Below are 13953 nucleotides of genomic sequence, written 5' to 3'. Positions count from 1 at the left end.
TCCAAGTTTCTCTATTTTGAACAACTTGCAAAATTTTTTTGTACAAACAATAGAACCTTATTTTCACTCACTCTTGATAGTGGCTTGAATTTGTTTAACACTGATACGTTATGAAATAACACCAGTTATTTAGTAGCTAGTAGGTAAGACACTGTATACATTCGATGAAGCCTAATGGATAGCAGTAATCAAAACCCTCGTCATACTTCACATTGATTAGCTAGTGGGAGGTTTAAGATATAAAGATTAAAGAAACAAATTATAAAAGCAAAAGATAATATTTTCAATTAAACAAGCTTCTATTACTATAAAGGATACACAAGAAAAGTATTGCATCGGTCATAACACACTAAGTAACCAAGAGCAATATCGACTCACACTGTAGTGTTAGTTGAAGTTGGAAACACTTATAAATCGTTATAGTAGTGTTATGCTAGGTCTCATTTAACTAAAAATACCCTTGTATGTTATCGTTGTTTTTTCATAGAGTTTTATTTGCAAAGAAAGTATAAAAAGAGAAAACTGTTGTTAAAAAAGTAGTGCAAATTTTAAATAAGCTCAAAAAATGGTAGACGTAAAAGTTTCAAAAACTGCAAAACTTTGAAAACCCTACAACATTCGTATGGCCTACTACAGCCAAGAGCGAAAAAAGAGATTTATTTTTTATTGAATAAAAGAAAAAAATTTTTTGCATAATAATAATTATACACATGTTATGATATAGGGCCTAACAAGATTCAGGGATCCAATTTTTTGGGTTTTTTTTTTGTAAAATTCATCTTAGCCCAAATGATGATGACTAAAACATATTGTTTTCAAATTAACAAAAGTTCTCCAAGTTTTTGCAAATAATGACTGTTAGGAGACTCATATGTTTTTTTTTACCACAAAATCATTTGCTAGGCTATAGTGTTGTGCTCATGAGAGCCTATTCACAAAAACATAGTAAACCAAGCAAGGCCAAAATGTTTAGCAGCGCTCTTAAAAATTTTTGGAGTTGTGGGTTAACGTTTAAAGTTTCTACCCGCTGACACATAATGGCAGATACAGTGAATTATTAAGCTGAAGTACATCTAAATAACACAACCACTTTTAACGGATACTCTTGCAGCGATTCTTTCTTGTAATATTATACATCTAATTGCAAAGGGAAAAGAGAAAGTAAAAAAGCAAAAACTGTCATGACAAGCTAAAACTGAAAATGTTGGGCGCTTGATGTAACATGGTTTGCAAAGCTTGTGTTACTATTCAAAATACTTTAAACAATAACTTTATTTATGTGTTACATGGTTTTAAGAACAATCTTAGAGTCAAAATATTACCAACTGTAAGACTGGTTATTAATACAGTTGATACAGAAAAAAATTATGTTTTCCTTGTTTATCTTTAGGCTGAATGTACCGTTAAATAATTTATAATCATTGGCACGTTTTCAGTTATGTGGACAACCTATGTGGATAACCTATTGGTTATGTGGACAACCAATTAATAAACTCAGAAGAGATTAGCACTGTCTCTTGTTTGATTGTAAACTCTTTTTCACTTATCTTTAAATGCAAATTCATGATAGTTAAGAGATATAGTGGTAAACATGGTTATTGCTGATGCGCATGCCTGTTTGAAAGCTTTTTACTAAAAACCTTTTTGTAGCATGATTTGCCTGGGATATCTAAGTTCGCATTTTGTCATGCAAAGATCTTAGCAGATTTAGTGTCTAGTCAGTGCTGACTATCTTCTTCAAAACTATAGTGAGACTTTGGCATGAACCTGAAGCAAATGTTTTGACAAAGTCAGTGAAATATTTGTGCAAAGAAGGTTTTTGTTCTATATTTTTTTGTTCAATATTTGTGCTGTAATTGACATAGACTGGACATTTGTACAACTTACACTAGTGAAATCCTGTGAATCAGGCAAAACATTAGGTGACATCACCTAACTGATCTTGATGAATAGTGCACAAACCAAATGTTTAACCCTTTGTCAGGGGAAACGACCAAAATGTCATTTACCGGTTACGTAGGGAAACGACATTTATTTCGATTTTGGTAAACGTTTATAAAGCTGTCGCCTAGTAACGTTAAAGAATGGATATGAACACAAGTAAGTTTTAAATATCATCAACAAGATATCGGTAAATGGTTTACAATATAAAACGGTTATCTGAGAGGCGTTGCTTTGTGCTAAAAGCTAAACAAACTGCGCCTCCTTGGAAAAGAATAAAAGTTGGAAAACCAGTCACAATCGGCTCGACTTTCAAAACAGTAAAATAAAAGATTATTCGATCCTGCGATCTTTAGTGATTTTTGTCTGATCAGAATAAAAATAAATCAAATGATAGAAGTGATGTAAACTTTTTAGACTTTTAATATACTTGGAATATACAAAGAAAATGCTAAGAAAAAAAAATGCTTCCAAGCGTTTCATACAGGGACAATTGCAAATGGTTGTATTTTTTTAGTATTAGATACATGTATGTGAATGAATGTTTATGTACAAAATTTTTTGTTCATACAAATAAATTTAAGATTTGAGTTATGCATATTCATAAAATATAGATTTTATTAAAATTTCGAAAATAAATTACACGAGTTTCGGTTGTTTTAGGGGGCTTATACCTGGTCAAAAGGTTAAAGCAATAACAGGATATATGTCTCATTAGGCTTTCCTACAGTCTTGACAATTTTCCATCCTGAACTTTAGTACGATATTATCATGTTTTCAATCCTGTGTGATGTGCTCCTTATGTTATACATGTATCTCTAATCAGTTTTAATAGTGTCAGTTGCAGCAGCTGACCATCATGTTCAATACTTCGGCTGAGATCACATAATGTTCAGGTGCTCTATTGTTCTTATGGTGACTCCAGTAACAACTTCCCTGTTGTCATGTGTTTCATTCAGACAGCTCATGATTTGTATTTGTGTGAGACAATAGAAATAACACTATCATGTTAATCTGTCAATTCAGGAGCTATTTGTAATGCTCAGCAATCTAAAATATGTTTCTTATTCCGTAAGACTGTCTCTCTATTATGTGTTTAAGCTGAACTATTGCTCTCTTTTGTGAGTGAAAGAAGAGAGCAACATTTTGGTGACACCGCTTAGACTACAAGGCTTCTCAAACAGTTATAGTCAAACACCTTGATGCCGTTCTGATTAGCAGCAGACGGTAGATTTTTTCCTTTTTCTCCACACCATTGTGACTTCAGCTCTTTAGTGAGTTGCAGGAATTTGGTTTTTACTGCAGAGATTTTGCCTTGTTCACTCTAGTACAACATAAAAAGCTCTAAGTTAGTGCAAAATTTTTCTCTTCAAGCAGCTGTCTTACATGTAGTACCACATCCTTCTCTTTGAAACCATTTGCTCTTTTCAGGACAGTCTTCTCATTACTGCGTATTCTGTTCTGAAAGCCAGCCTCCTATAAGTTTGCAAACAAAATGATGCTAAGGAAAAAATGATTACTATGAATTGTAGTCATTTTCATAAAAAACTACATGTAAAAGATATTAGAGAACGTTTGATTTTTCATAACTAGAGTTCTTTTCTGGCAGAACAGAGATGTAAGTCAACAAGTATAAGCAGGTTTACGCATACTGTCATGTTTGGTTTTTCATGCAGCACCTAGCTGAAAACAAAATTTATCTATTGTTCATAATTATACTTAGAAAAAACTGAAAGTGGTTGGTTTTGGGCAAAACATTAAAAAGGTCAAAACAAATGTTTTGGATTACTTTTCTTACACTCTGTAGGATTGTTGGTCAATGGCAAAACTTCAATTTAAAGACACTTTTAAAACCATTTCCTGCAAGACTGAACAGTGATGAGGCTATATAAATCTTGAGCATTTTTTCAAGCAAACACCCAGCATTAATTAACTACCTACCTATTGTAAGTTTGATCATGAACCCAAACTGGTTATTTGTGTGATACTTGAAAAATGGGACATTCTTCAATTGTGGTGAAAGAACATAAACATGAGAGATGATGATACTATGCTACACAATTAAAGTAATATCACAGAGTAAAATATCAACTATCTAATTTTTTTAATATCATAATGCCAAAAGTATTAGCAAAAGTAATTGAACATACAAACTATTAATGTGGAGCTATTTAAAAATGGTCTCGGGTAGTGACACCAGTGACTTGGTTTCAGCAAGTTTTATGCACGTTTTTTTTATTTACGATTCATGATTTCATGCACATTTTTTACAATTTTTAATGATATACATACCCAAAACGCTTACATTTGAATGAGTGGTACGTGGAAGCAGAAACATTTCTAATTTGAAATTCAGCAGTGGTTCGTCAAAGCAATATAGATTAATTGAATGTAAAATCCTTAAAGTAAATCAGCGTTAAACATTGTCAAGAGACCTCTAAAACTTAGTAAAAACAATTAGCGCCATATTCTATTATTACATATTTTATTGTATGCATGTTTCGCGTAGAATGAATTTAAAAAGCAAAACTATTAAACTTGAACGAGCATGAAAATTTTATGTAAATGCAAAAAGAGCATGTTACAATTTAGGTTGTGCGTATGAAAATACCGCTGACTTGCTGACGTAAAAGGGTCCCAAATGCGCTACCATTGTCTGTACTGAGCATCCCTAGATTGAAAAAATCAATAAAAAGTAATTAAGAATTGCTTGCAAAGATGTGAGAAACGGATCAATATTTCATCAATTTCAACATATGTATATTAATTATTCTGAAACTTTTAAGCGTTTCAGAATACTTTGGCAAAGTTATCATTGCGGTTGCATTAAATCAACTCCGTCTTCTCAAGAGTTTACTCGCAGGTTTTTCTTCACTAAAATAGTTGGTGGCTCAACGAACCAAATAAACATGAAGTCAGTTTTGATCTTTGCTGTCATCTATGGTAAGATTGAATGGAGTTAATATTGATCATTATGTTTAATAAATTATGTTGCATGAACTTTATTTAGCCTTTCTAAGCTGTTTGAATTAAGATACATCAAAATCCTAACTTTTGCATACCTATGGCAATACTGAGTAGTGTACAGTTTTGGTAGTTTTTATGGTTTAGGTATTAGACAGAACTTTGAAGTTTCAGAAGTTTTTACTTCTGTAATTGACAAAAGTTTAAATTCATTTCAAGTTTTATTTAGCAAATTTCAAAACATTTCATTGAATTTATTTTATTCCGATCAGATGAAGTTAATTTTATAATATTAAAAAACTCACATGTAATTTTGATATTACTGACTAAATAATATCGTAGATAATTTACTTGCATTGTGCATGTATTTATTTATGCCTGAAAATATTGTTGTCTTCATACCTGCCCATGTAGACGCTAGTTTACGGTTTTAGTCAATACCCTCTGCATTACAGACGAGGCTGTTCTCTCAACGCCCAAAGCTTGTTAATAAATAATTGGAACATCCTCGAAGTTGATATTGATTAATTTGAGAGAGATAAAAGCGGTGAGGATTGTAGACACAGCAAATTAAAGCAAAACTTGCTATAGCAATTTCAAAGAGTTTTTGGTATCTAAAAGAGATGCAAAAGGCGTGTAGGTCTTCTACAAAAAGCCCTTAAGTAATTAAAAGCGGTAGACACCTGAATCAAAGCAAGAATTAAAAACAGAAGCCTTTTAGTCACCATTTGTGTTATTATTGTACGTCTTCAGTAACGATCGCCAGGCTAATATCGACTCATATTCTTTCTCATAATTATATTTTCATATATTTTTCTTAGCTATGAAGATCGTAGACACACCAAGCTAAAGCAAAACTTGATATAGCAATTTTAAAGAGTTTTTAGCATCTAAAAGAGATGCAAAAGACGTGTACGTCTTCTACAAAAAGCCCTTATGTAATTAAAAGCGGTAGACACCTGAATCAAAGCAAGAATTAAAAACAGAAGCCTTTTAGTCACCATTTGTGTTTTTATTGTACGTCTTCAATAACGATCACCAGGCTAATATCGATTCATGTTCTTTCTCATATATTTTTTTTAGCTATTCTGATGATGCTGCAGAACAAACAAAATCATGAAGTTACCTCAAAGCTATTGTGCTCCATGACTTCACCAATGTAGAACATCATAGTAAATTTAGCTTTATAAAACAGGCAACTCACCAAAGCCATTAATTCAATGATAATTTTGTTGCAAATAAAAAAAAATGAGTTCAAAAATAAAATTATTCCTATCTTTAACAATAACACAAAAACATTTAAGTTTGACCTACTTGTAGAACAATAAATACTCACACAAACTTTGCTGGGTTATTGCATTTAGAAGAGCCTCTATCTGTAAAGTCATACCAGAAAAAATACATGCCCATAAGTAAAAAACAATGCATAAACTCATTTAGCTAACAAAACTATTACAATCAGTATAGATCTGGTTTAGCAGCTGGTACAGTATGAATTACACAGAAATAAACACAGTGAACAAATATAATCCAGTACACATAAATAAACAAACAGCTCCATTTGTAAGAGTTAGACTGTTAAATTTGGTAACAGTGCATCGTTGTTCGGTACAACGTGCATTCAACACATGCGCAACCCACATACAAGGCATTTGCAACGCGCATAGAAATTGCGCAAATGTTGCGGATACAACGCGCATACTCTATCATTACAGCGCACATACATCGGTTGATAGAAAATAAATAGAATACTTTGTGTAATGTTTTACACCTGTTATATTAACAGACTATAAATAGAATATTAAATAATAATGTAATACTTTTAGGCTACTACTATTGTTATTATTACACATAAATATTATTATTAGTTGCGCGCATACAATGCGCATGCATTGTATGCGCATGCTAGACACTAACCTTGTAGTGTCTTTTTCTGCATACAATGCGCATGCATTGTATGCGCATTGTACCGACCTAAGATGCACCTTCAATTTTAATGCTGAATGTGTTGATTAAAAGTAATTTTTTCTACAAAAGACTATTTATCACCTGTGAATTACAAGCATCCAGCTAGTTATATACATATATAGATGTATATATAAATAGATATATAGATATATATATTTATATATATAAATTGCAACAATTTACTACTGTATAACAAAGCACATCTAAAATAAACAAAAAACAATGCTAAAACGATATAAAAGATATAATCATGAGCTCCGAACACTTAACATCCTAACGCATTATTTAGCAATGTGTCAGAAATTCTGGTCAAATTTAAAAATATTTCAACTTGAATGAAAATAAATTTATATCACACACTTAAGGAAAATTTACATGCTTTAGGCAAGTATGCTATAACTCTCTTGAAAAGTAAAACAGAACATCAAAATATATTTATTTATTTTAAAGTGTTTTAATTTACTTCAAATCATGTTGGTCTTTTAGCCATTCTTAGTGATGCGCATTGTTTCACTGGATCATTTGAGCAAGTCATCTTACCCTACAACTCTACAATAGCCCCCTCCAGCACTAGTCCAGCCTCAAACAAGCTTCAGTGTGCCGCCCAATGCCATCTTCAAGATGATTGTAACGGCTTTTTATACGATTGTGCCCAAAAGCTTTGCTCATTTTTGGATTGTTTCAATCCAGAAAACGAAAACAAGTTTAACGAAGACCGCACAGTAGAAGCCTATGCAAAAAGAGTTGACCATCTCCTTGCTAGAGGTACATTCAAGTACATTATGCCCTTGTAGTTACAGCTTTGTCTGAAACATAGAGAGTATTTCCCATCAATAAAGTATTTGTGTCAATGGAAGGTTGTGTTACATTTAATTTTAGTAATTTTAGTGTGTAATCAGTGCAGGCACTGCTTATACACTAATTATATATTGACAGGCAACTATATTTGGCTTACAAGATCTGAGCTCTATTTTATTTGGTGGCAGAAAATTCCTGAAAATTGATTGGCTCACCCATTTTTCTAGCTGTAGCTGCTCCACAAATTTATTTATTGATAGCGGTTAGTAAATATGCATCAACCAAAATGTTTAATTTTTCCAAGTGTTACCAGCATTGAAAGTATTTTGACAGTTTTAAAGGGTTAAATGTAACATTAAAGCTGTTTTTGTTGGTGTAGCCAATGTTAATTTGAGCTTATACCTTGCATTTAGGTTATACTTAACACAGACAACAGAGTATCTGAAGGCAGAATTCCTTACATATCTTTATCATTTGAAAACTTAATTTATTAAACTGAATCACAAAACTAAAGCTTTAATCCAACATATATACAAATTTTACAAAGTTATTGAAATCATATATGCTGCTCTACTTTGCATATTTCTGTGAGTCTTTTGGTCTATACTCGATAAATAAACTTGTTTCCTTAATGCTAGCTGGAAGAATGCTAGGTCATTTTAAACTTGTTTTGTTCAGCCACATTTTTGGTGCCATCTCAACATAGTTTTACTAGATAAAGATTAGTTAGCGATTGGTAGCGAAACCTGTAAAGTCTTTCATTTACTGTTGCACTCTGTTCTAGCCTGCTATTACAGAGAAATAGCTTTATAATTTATAGATGGCCAGTAAGAGTATTGGACGGCATTGTACAAGAAATGAAATCTATAAACATACCAAAAATCTAAGTTCAAAATGTCAATTAAAACATCGTGTTGAAAACTAGCTGAACAAACGAACCTTATGCATAACCGCATTTATATAGCTTATTGATCAAGTGAGAGAATTCAGAAGACAAGAGAAAAAGCCTATCAAAAGATGATTTATATATGAGTAGTGTTATTTTATTGAACGTTTGTCTTTCGTACAACTGTGAAACAGACATTACTTGATTTATTCTGTTGTAGTGTCTTTTTCTGCCCATATAGTATTATACCACTACCAATCACTATTTTTAAGGCTAGAATTTGTTTGTGTTATTAATAGGCTTAATGAGATTTGAAATCAGATTCGAACAGCTTAGCTTAAGCAGATTTTTTAAAAACATTTTATATTTCTTATGCTACATGTTCTTTCAAGATTTAAAACAACTTATAAAACACAAGTAATGTAGTTGCCATTAACTAGGATTTGTTGCTGAATGAATTTGAGTAACTTTCGCTCGTCTAAATTTTTACTATAGTAAGAGCGGCGTCTTTTTGTCTGAACGTTAAGAAAAAATGTTTTTGCCTCACAGGAAACAAACCTATCCATTTGGTAGACGCGTAGATGTGAAAATGGGCATATTATTGCTAAGCTATGCAGCAGCTTGCTACGCATGTAGAATAATTGTTCTGATAATCGTTGCAGGTCACAAAATCTCACGCAATCTTGATCATCAACCGTGTATGACAAGGTGTTTGCGTGATATAGTGGTTAGTGCGCCTGTCTACAACAACAGAGTTTTCAAGATTAATTGAAGTGTGGAGAATTTTATTCATCAATGCAATTGTATTTCGCGACCGTTACAACTTGTATAATACTATGACTGAACATATGGGCTGTCGTCCATATGTCCAATCGCAGCATTTTAATTGTTGCCCCTGGGCGTATGGACGACAGACCAACAAGCACTGATATTTGTATATACAGATACTAAAATCATTGGCTATTGGGAAAGTCCAACATAGGTCGTAATTCGTAAACTTTCTAGGTTCTAGCTGAGCCGAGTAGAGAGTGGCAGGAAATTTTCCTGCATTGAAAGCTTTTCTTCTAGTTAAAATGTGTTCAACTTAAAATCAATTTGCTGCCAAGGCTTTTTAGTCTGCATTAAACTGGATTGATTATCTTTTCTATTTAACCCTGTGAGGTGTGTGCGTGTATTCACATTTAAGCATACTCATCACATATTCCTTTCACTTTCCATCCAACTTCACTGAAAATAACAAACTCATTTTGCTAAATGCCGCAAAAAACTTTAAAAAGCTTTGATTTGAATTTCAAACAGCTATAAAGGTACTGGCACTTGAAATCAGAACTTCTTTTAAATTTTTTTAGAACACTCAAGGTTCTAAAATGGAAAGTTCATTAGTTTTACACTGTAAGGTTTGTTGTAGCTGCACGTACTGTTACATATGTGACAATTTAACAATTGGTACTATTGCCATGGCTCTATATTGAGCTCTATATATGGATTCTTAAAAGTTGTTGTGAGAGAATTTGTGCAAGAAATATATGTTTTTGAATATTCTTTCTAAATAGTTCTAAGTGTCTTTGTTCTAGGAAAGCCTGTAACCATGTCAACCGTTTACCATTCTCCTGGAACATCAACCAGCTTTCCTGGATATTTTGCGGTTGATGGCATTTATAGACCTCCATCAAGCAATGAGAGACTTTCGATTGCTCATTCTGATCTAGAAGCGAACCCATGGCTTCGAGTCGACTTGCAGAAGGTTCACTGTATCTGGGCAGTTAGGATACTTAACCGTGGAGGTGATTGATAGAAAAGTCGCTTCAAGTACTTATAATGATGGGTCAATGCATACATGGTTAAAATACCTTTTTTGAATACTTCAGTTCCTAAAACTTGCTAAATAAATATTGAAGAACGTGAGGCTATTGCATAACATTTTTTCAAATTTCAAACTTTCATTGCTCAGTTGCGAATTACCATTTCCATTGCGGTGTTGCTTTTACATCGCTAGTGATTTCGTTGTCCTCAATAATAAAACAATTCAAGGATATTTTAGAACGCTAACAAAACTTCAAAAAATTGCTTATTAATTAAAGTATTTTGACTTCTTTTTGAGCCTTCTGAATGGTGTTTTTAAAATTCAGGGTTTTGATTGTTGTGAAAGTTGACATTCAAAATTAATTATTTGTTTGTTTGATACCTGTAAGTAGATGTCCTCATTTACGGTGTTTATTCTGATTGTAAAGAGATCATATGATCAAAAGGAAAGTCAAAGGATTGAGGTCAATTAAATCTATTAACTAAAATCAATGACCAGGTCGAGAGGTTTTGCCTTTAAAAATTGCAAAACTGCTGCTCATAGCGTGACCCAAATTAAAGATTTTGCAAACCTAACCAAACATCTTCCAATTTGATCACATGAGTACAGTAAGATTTGCTAACGGCGCTGTTTGTAATCTTTAATTTCCTTACGGTGCAAACAACACGTCTACATTATGAGAAGGTCAAATATATTAACATTTAACCAAATAAGCCAGGATTACTCAAAGAACCATCAGTGGCCTGTATTTTGTCTTTTAGCCAAAGTACTCTTTATTTGCTAAAATAAAATAAAATGAATGCAGTTTGTTGCGCACAGATTTTCTAGCAATCTCTTTGAGTATGTGGTATGAATCCCACTTTTTTGAAGCCTTAGTCTTGTCGGTTACTTTTCATTTTGCTGTTTTTGTGCATCTGAACTTTACAGTTATGCTGACACCTTTTGTGATAATATTTGCAAAAATATGCACTGTCTCTTTGTGGCGAGGCAAGGTTGACGGCTAGAATAAAGGATTGAATGATACACGGCTAAAATTCAATGAGATTAAAGTGAAAACACACTAGGCGATATTTAGCGCAATATCGGGCTGCATGGCGCTAATTTGCACTAGAACTCGCTCAGCGAGCTCATGCAAAGCGATAACCTAGATGTTCTCTTTCACAAATTTATAGCTAACAAAATGTGTTTCAATTGGTTGTTTTTACCAGATTGCATTTTTATTGCCAATAGTTATTTCTTATCGATGTTCACTAATGTACAGCAGCAATATATTGCTATTTTTTTGCAATGAAAACATTATCAGAACGGACTCTGAATTGTTCATAAATTTGTTAAAAGCACCTCCAGTCCTGTACGACATAACTCACAACAATAAAAAACACAGTTGAAAACCCGATTTGGAGTCAATTGTTGCACAGTTTGCCATCTTGAGAATGGTAAATATTTAATATAATAAATATAAAAAACTACTATGAAGTAAACTATATCGGAAAATTGTGAAATATCACTGTTAAAAAGACAAGAATAATTTTTTCTTATGTTTTCTTGTAGAGTACAATCTGTGAAAGTGAGAAAGGCCTAATAACAAAAGCGGAAGTTGTTTATGTTGTTGCCTAGACGACGCCATATTGACTTACCTTAATATATTAACAACTCTAAAGAAACTAATTGTTATTAGCAGTTTGCAACAGTGCCCCTGTTATCGTTGGCTGGTGAATCGCTTTAGCGTGTTTAGGCACACGTCAGCAATATCTCTGCGCTCTTCATGACACCTGCGATATGATTGCCCTGTTTGTTTGAACCTTTAGGCTCGTTAAACCAACACTTCTACACCAGCTCTAAGCAGTGACCTACAAAATTATTGTTGAAAATTTCACTAGTCCATTGGCATGCTTAACTCTCTTGCACTAGAGTGCTGGGGTATTACGGTATATTGAAATTTAATAAACTAACGTTTTTTGCACTACAAAATAGCTGTATAAAGTTGCTGCATTTGTGGGTGATACTTGTCTGCGATACTTGTGGGTGATGTTTGTGGGCCGCCGACTTGCTGCAGTTGAGAGATTGGTCTAATAGTGCATTACCCTTTCTGGCTGGACCATAGAAAACATTTTTTGCAGTTTTGCCTTTCATATATGTGAGCTGAATCTAGTTCCAAGACACTGAGTTGGCAACACTAGTTTTAATTATGCACCAACATACTAGCAAAGCATTGTGGGATATGTAATATTAGCAACGCGGTGTTTACCACAGGCCAGTTACAATGCACACTTGATAAGATCATGTGTGCAAAACATAATTACACCTCGGGTTAAATGTGCCACAATGAATCTAATTTATCATAATTTTTTAGTGTGCTACTTCTAACAATGCATTAATTTTGATGATTTGAGAAGTTGACATTGTTTTAGTAAAAAATATTTTGCAAACAAATATTTGGGCAATTTCAATATTTTCGAAAATAGCTAGCAATAGAAAATTGCCAATCATTTTGTATAGTCGAGTCCCCCACTGGTCTAGAGTAACCTAAATAAAAATCATAATCAGCGAATCAAATTTCTACCTACTGACAGCGATGAAATGTTGATTTCTTGAAACCGATGTATTTTATCTACAATTTTACTATTTGAATAAGGCAAGGCAAGATTGGTCAGTGAAATTAACATTGTTTTATCACTTGCTCTATTCTTGATGATTTATAATGTACGTTGCAGATTCATCAGACCTAAGTGTGGCCAAAAGGTTGAGAGATGTTGTCATAACCGCCTCTAACACTGAAGATGAGTTGCTCATTGAAAGCGGCCCAAAATCCTTCTGTGGAAGGTTTGATGGCATTCTAAATCCACATTTTATTACCATTACATGTGCTCATTCTATGAAGGCACAGTTTGTGCAGCTGCAGATGATGGGATTTGGAATTCTCAATATTTACGAGTTTGAAGTTCATGGCTTTGCCAGCGATTAATACTCCACAATGCTCTCGCATTGTTCTTGCTGTTTTGTACTTCCTTTTGCGCTTTATTTGTGTGGTATCCGGTAGTGTTGAATGCATTTTAAGTTATTGCAATGCACATCACACGCAAAGAAACAGCATTTTCTTTGCATGCTGTGCTGAGTAGGTATTGGTTTGCTGCATGAGTGATATAGTACTATCATATATGACTGATTCAGTCATGAACTACAAACAATTCTATATGATATGTAGTACAAATAAAGTATTTTTGTTGTAACAATTTTTGCTATCAACTTAGGCTCTTTGACAATTACTTCTTCTCATAGGGACGAAATATTGATAATCACATATGGTAACAGCAATTAATGTTCCACACTAGAGGTCTGTAAATGTAATTTTTATCTTAATTTATTTTTTGTACAACAGACAGTCGTTTTCGTCTGAAAAAAAGTTATAATTGTGGCTATAAAGATTTTAACAAGATTATTTTTCATACAAAGGCTGGTTGGTCAGCAAAACTTTCACGCTCAAAAAATCAAAAGAACTAGATGTTGAAGATTATAAAGAAACTTGGAGTCAATGAAAAACAAACTTACCAATAAATAAAGAGCTAATTAACATTATTATGAATTCAAACAT

The 13953-nt window shown here is 33.0% G+C and overlaps 1 protein-coding gene across 1 annotated transcript; it reads left to right on the top strand.

The window, feature by feature from the left end:
• The first annotated feature begins 2084 nt into the window (after window positions 1-2084).
• Window positions 2085-13326, top strand: LOC137388419 (fucolectin-1-like). Its single transcript, XM_068074903.1, has 4 exons — window positions 2085-2100; window positions 7360-7638; window positions 10132-10341; window positions 13076-13326. Exons 1-4 carry the CDS (start codon window positions 2085-2087, stop codon window positions 13324-13326), a joined length of 756 nt encoding a protein of 251 aa, XP_067931004.1.
• Window positions 13327-13953: the final 627 nt, after the last annotated feature.

This window comes from Watersipora subatra, chromosome 2 (assembly GCF_963576615.1).
Source record: "Watersipora subatra chromosome 2, tzWatSuba1.1, whole genome shotgun sequence".
Taxonomy (NCBI): Eukaryota; Metazoa; Bryozoa; class Gymnolaemata; order Cheilostomatida; family Watersiporidae; genus Watersipora; species Watersipora subatra.
The sequence above is the reverse complement of the archived record's forward strand: the minus strand, read 5'-3'. Positions and strand labels throughout refer to the sequence as shown.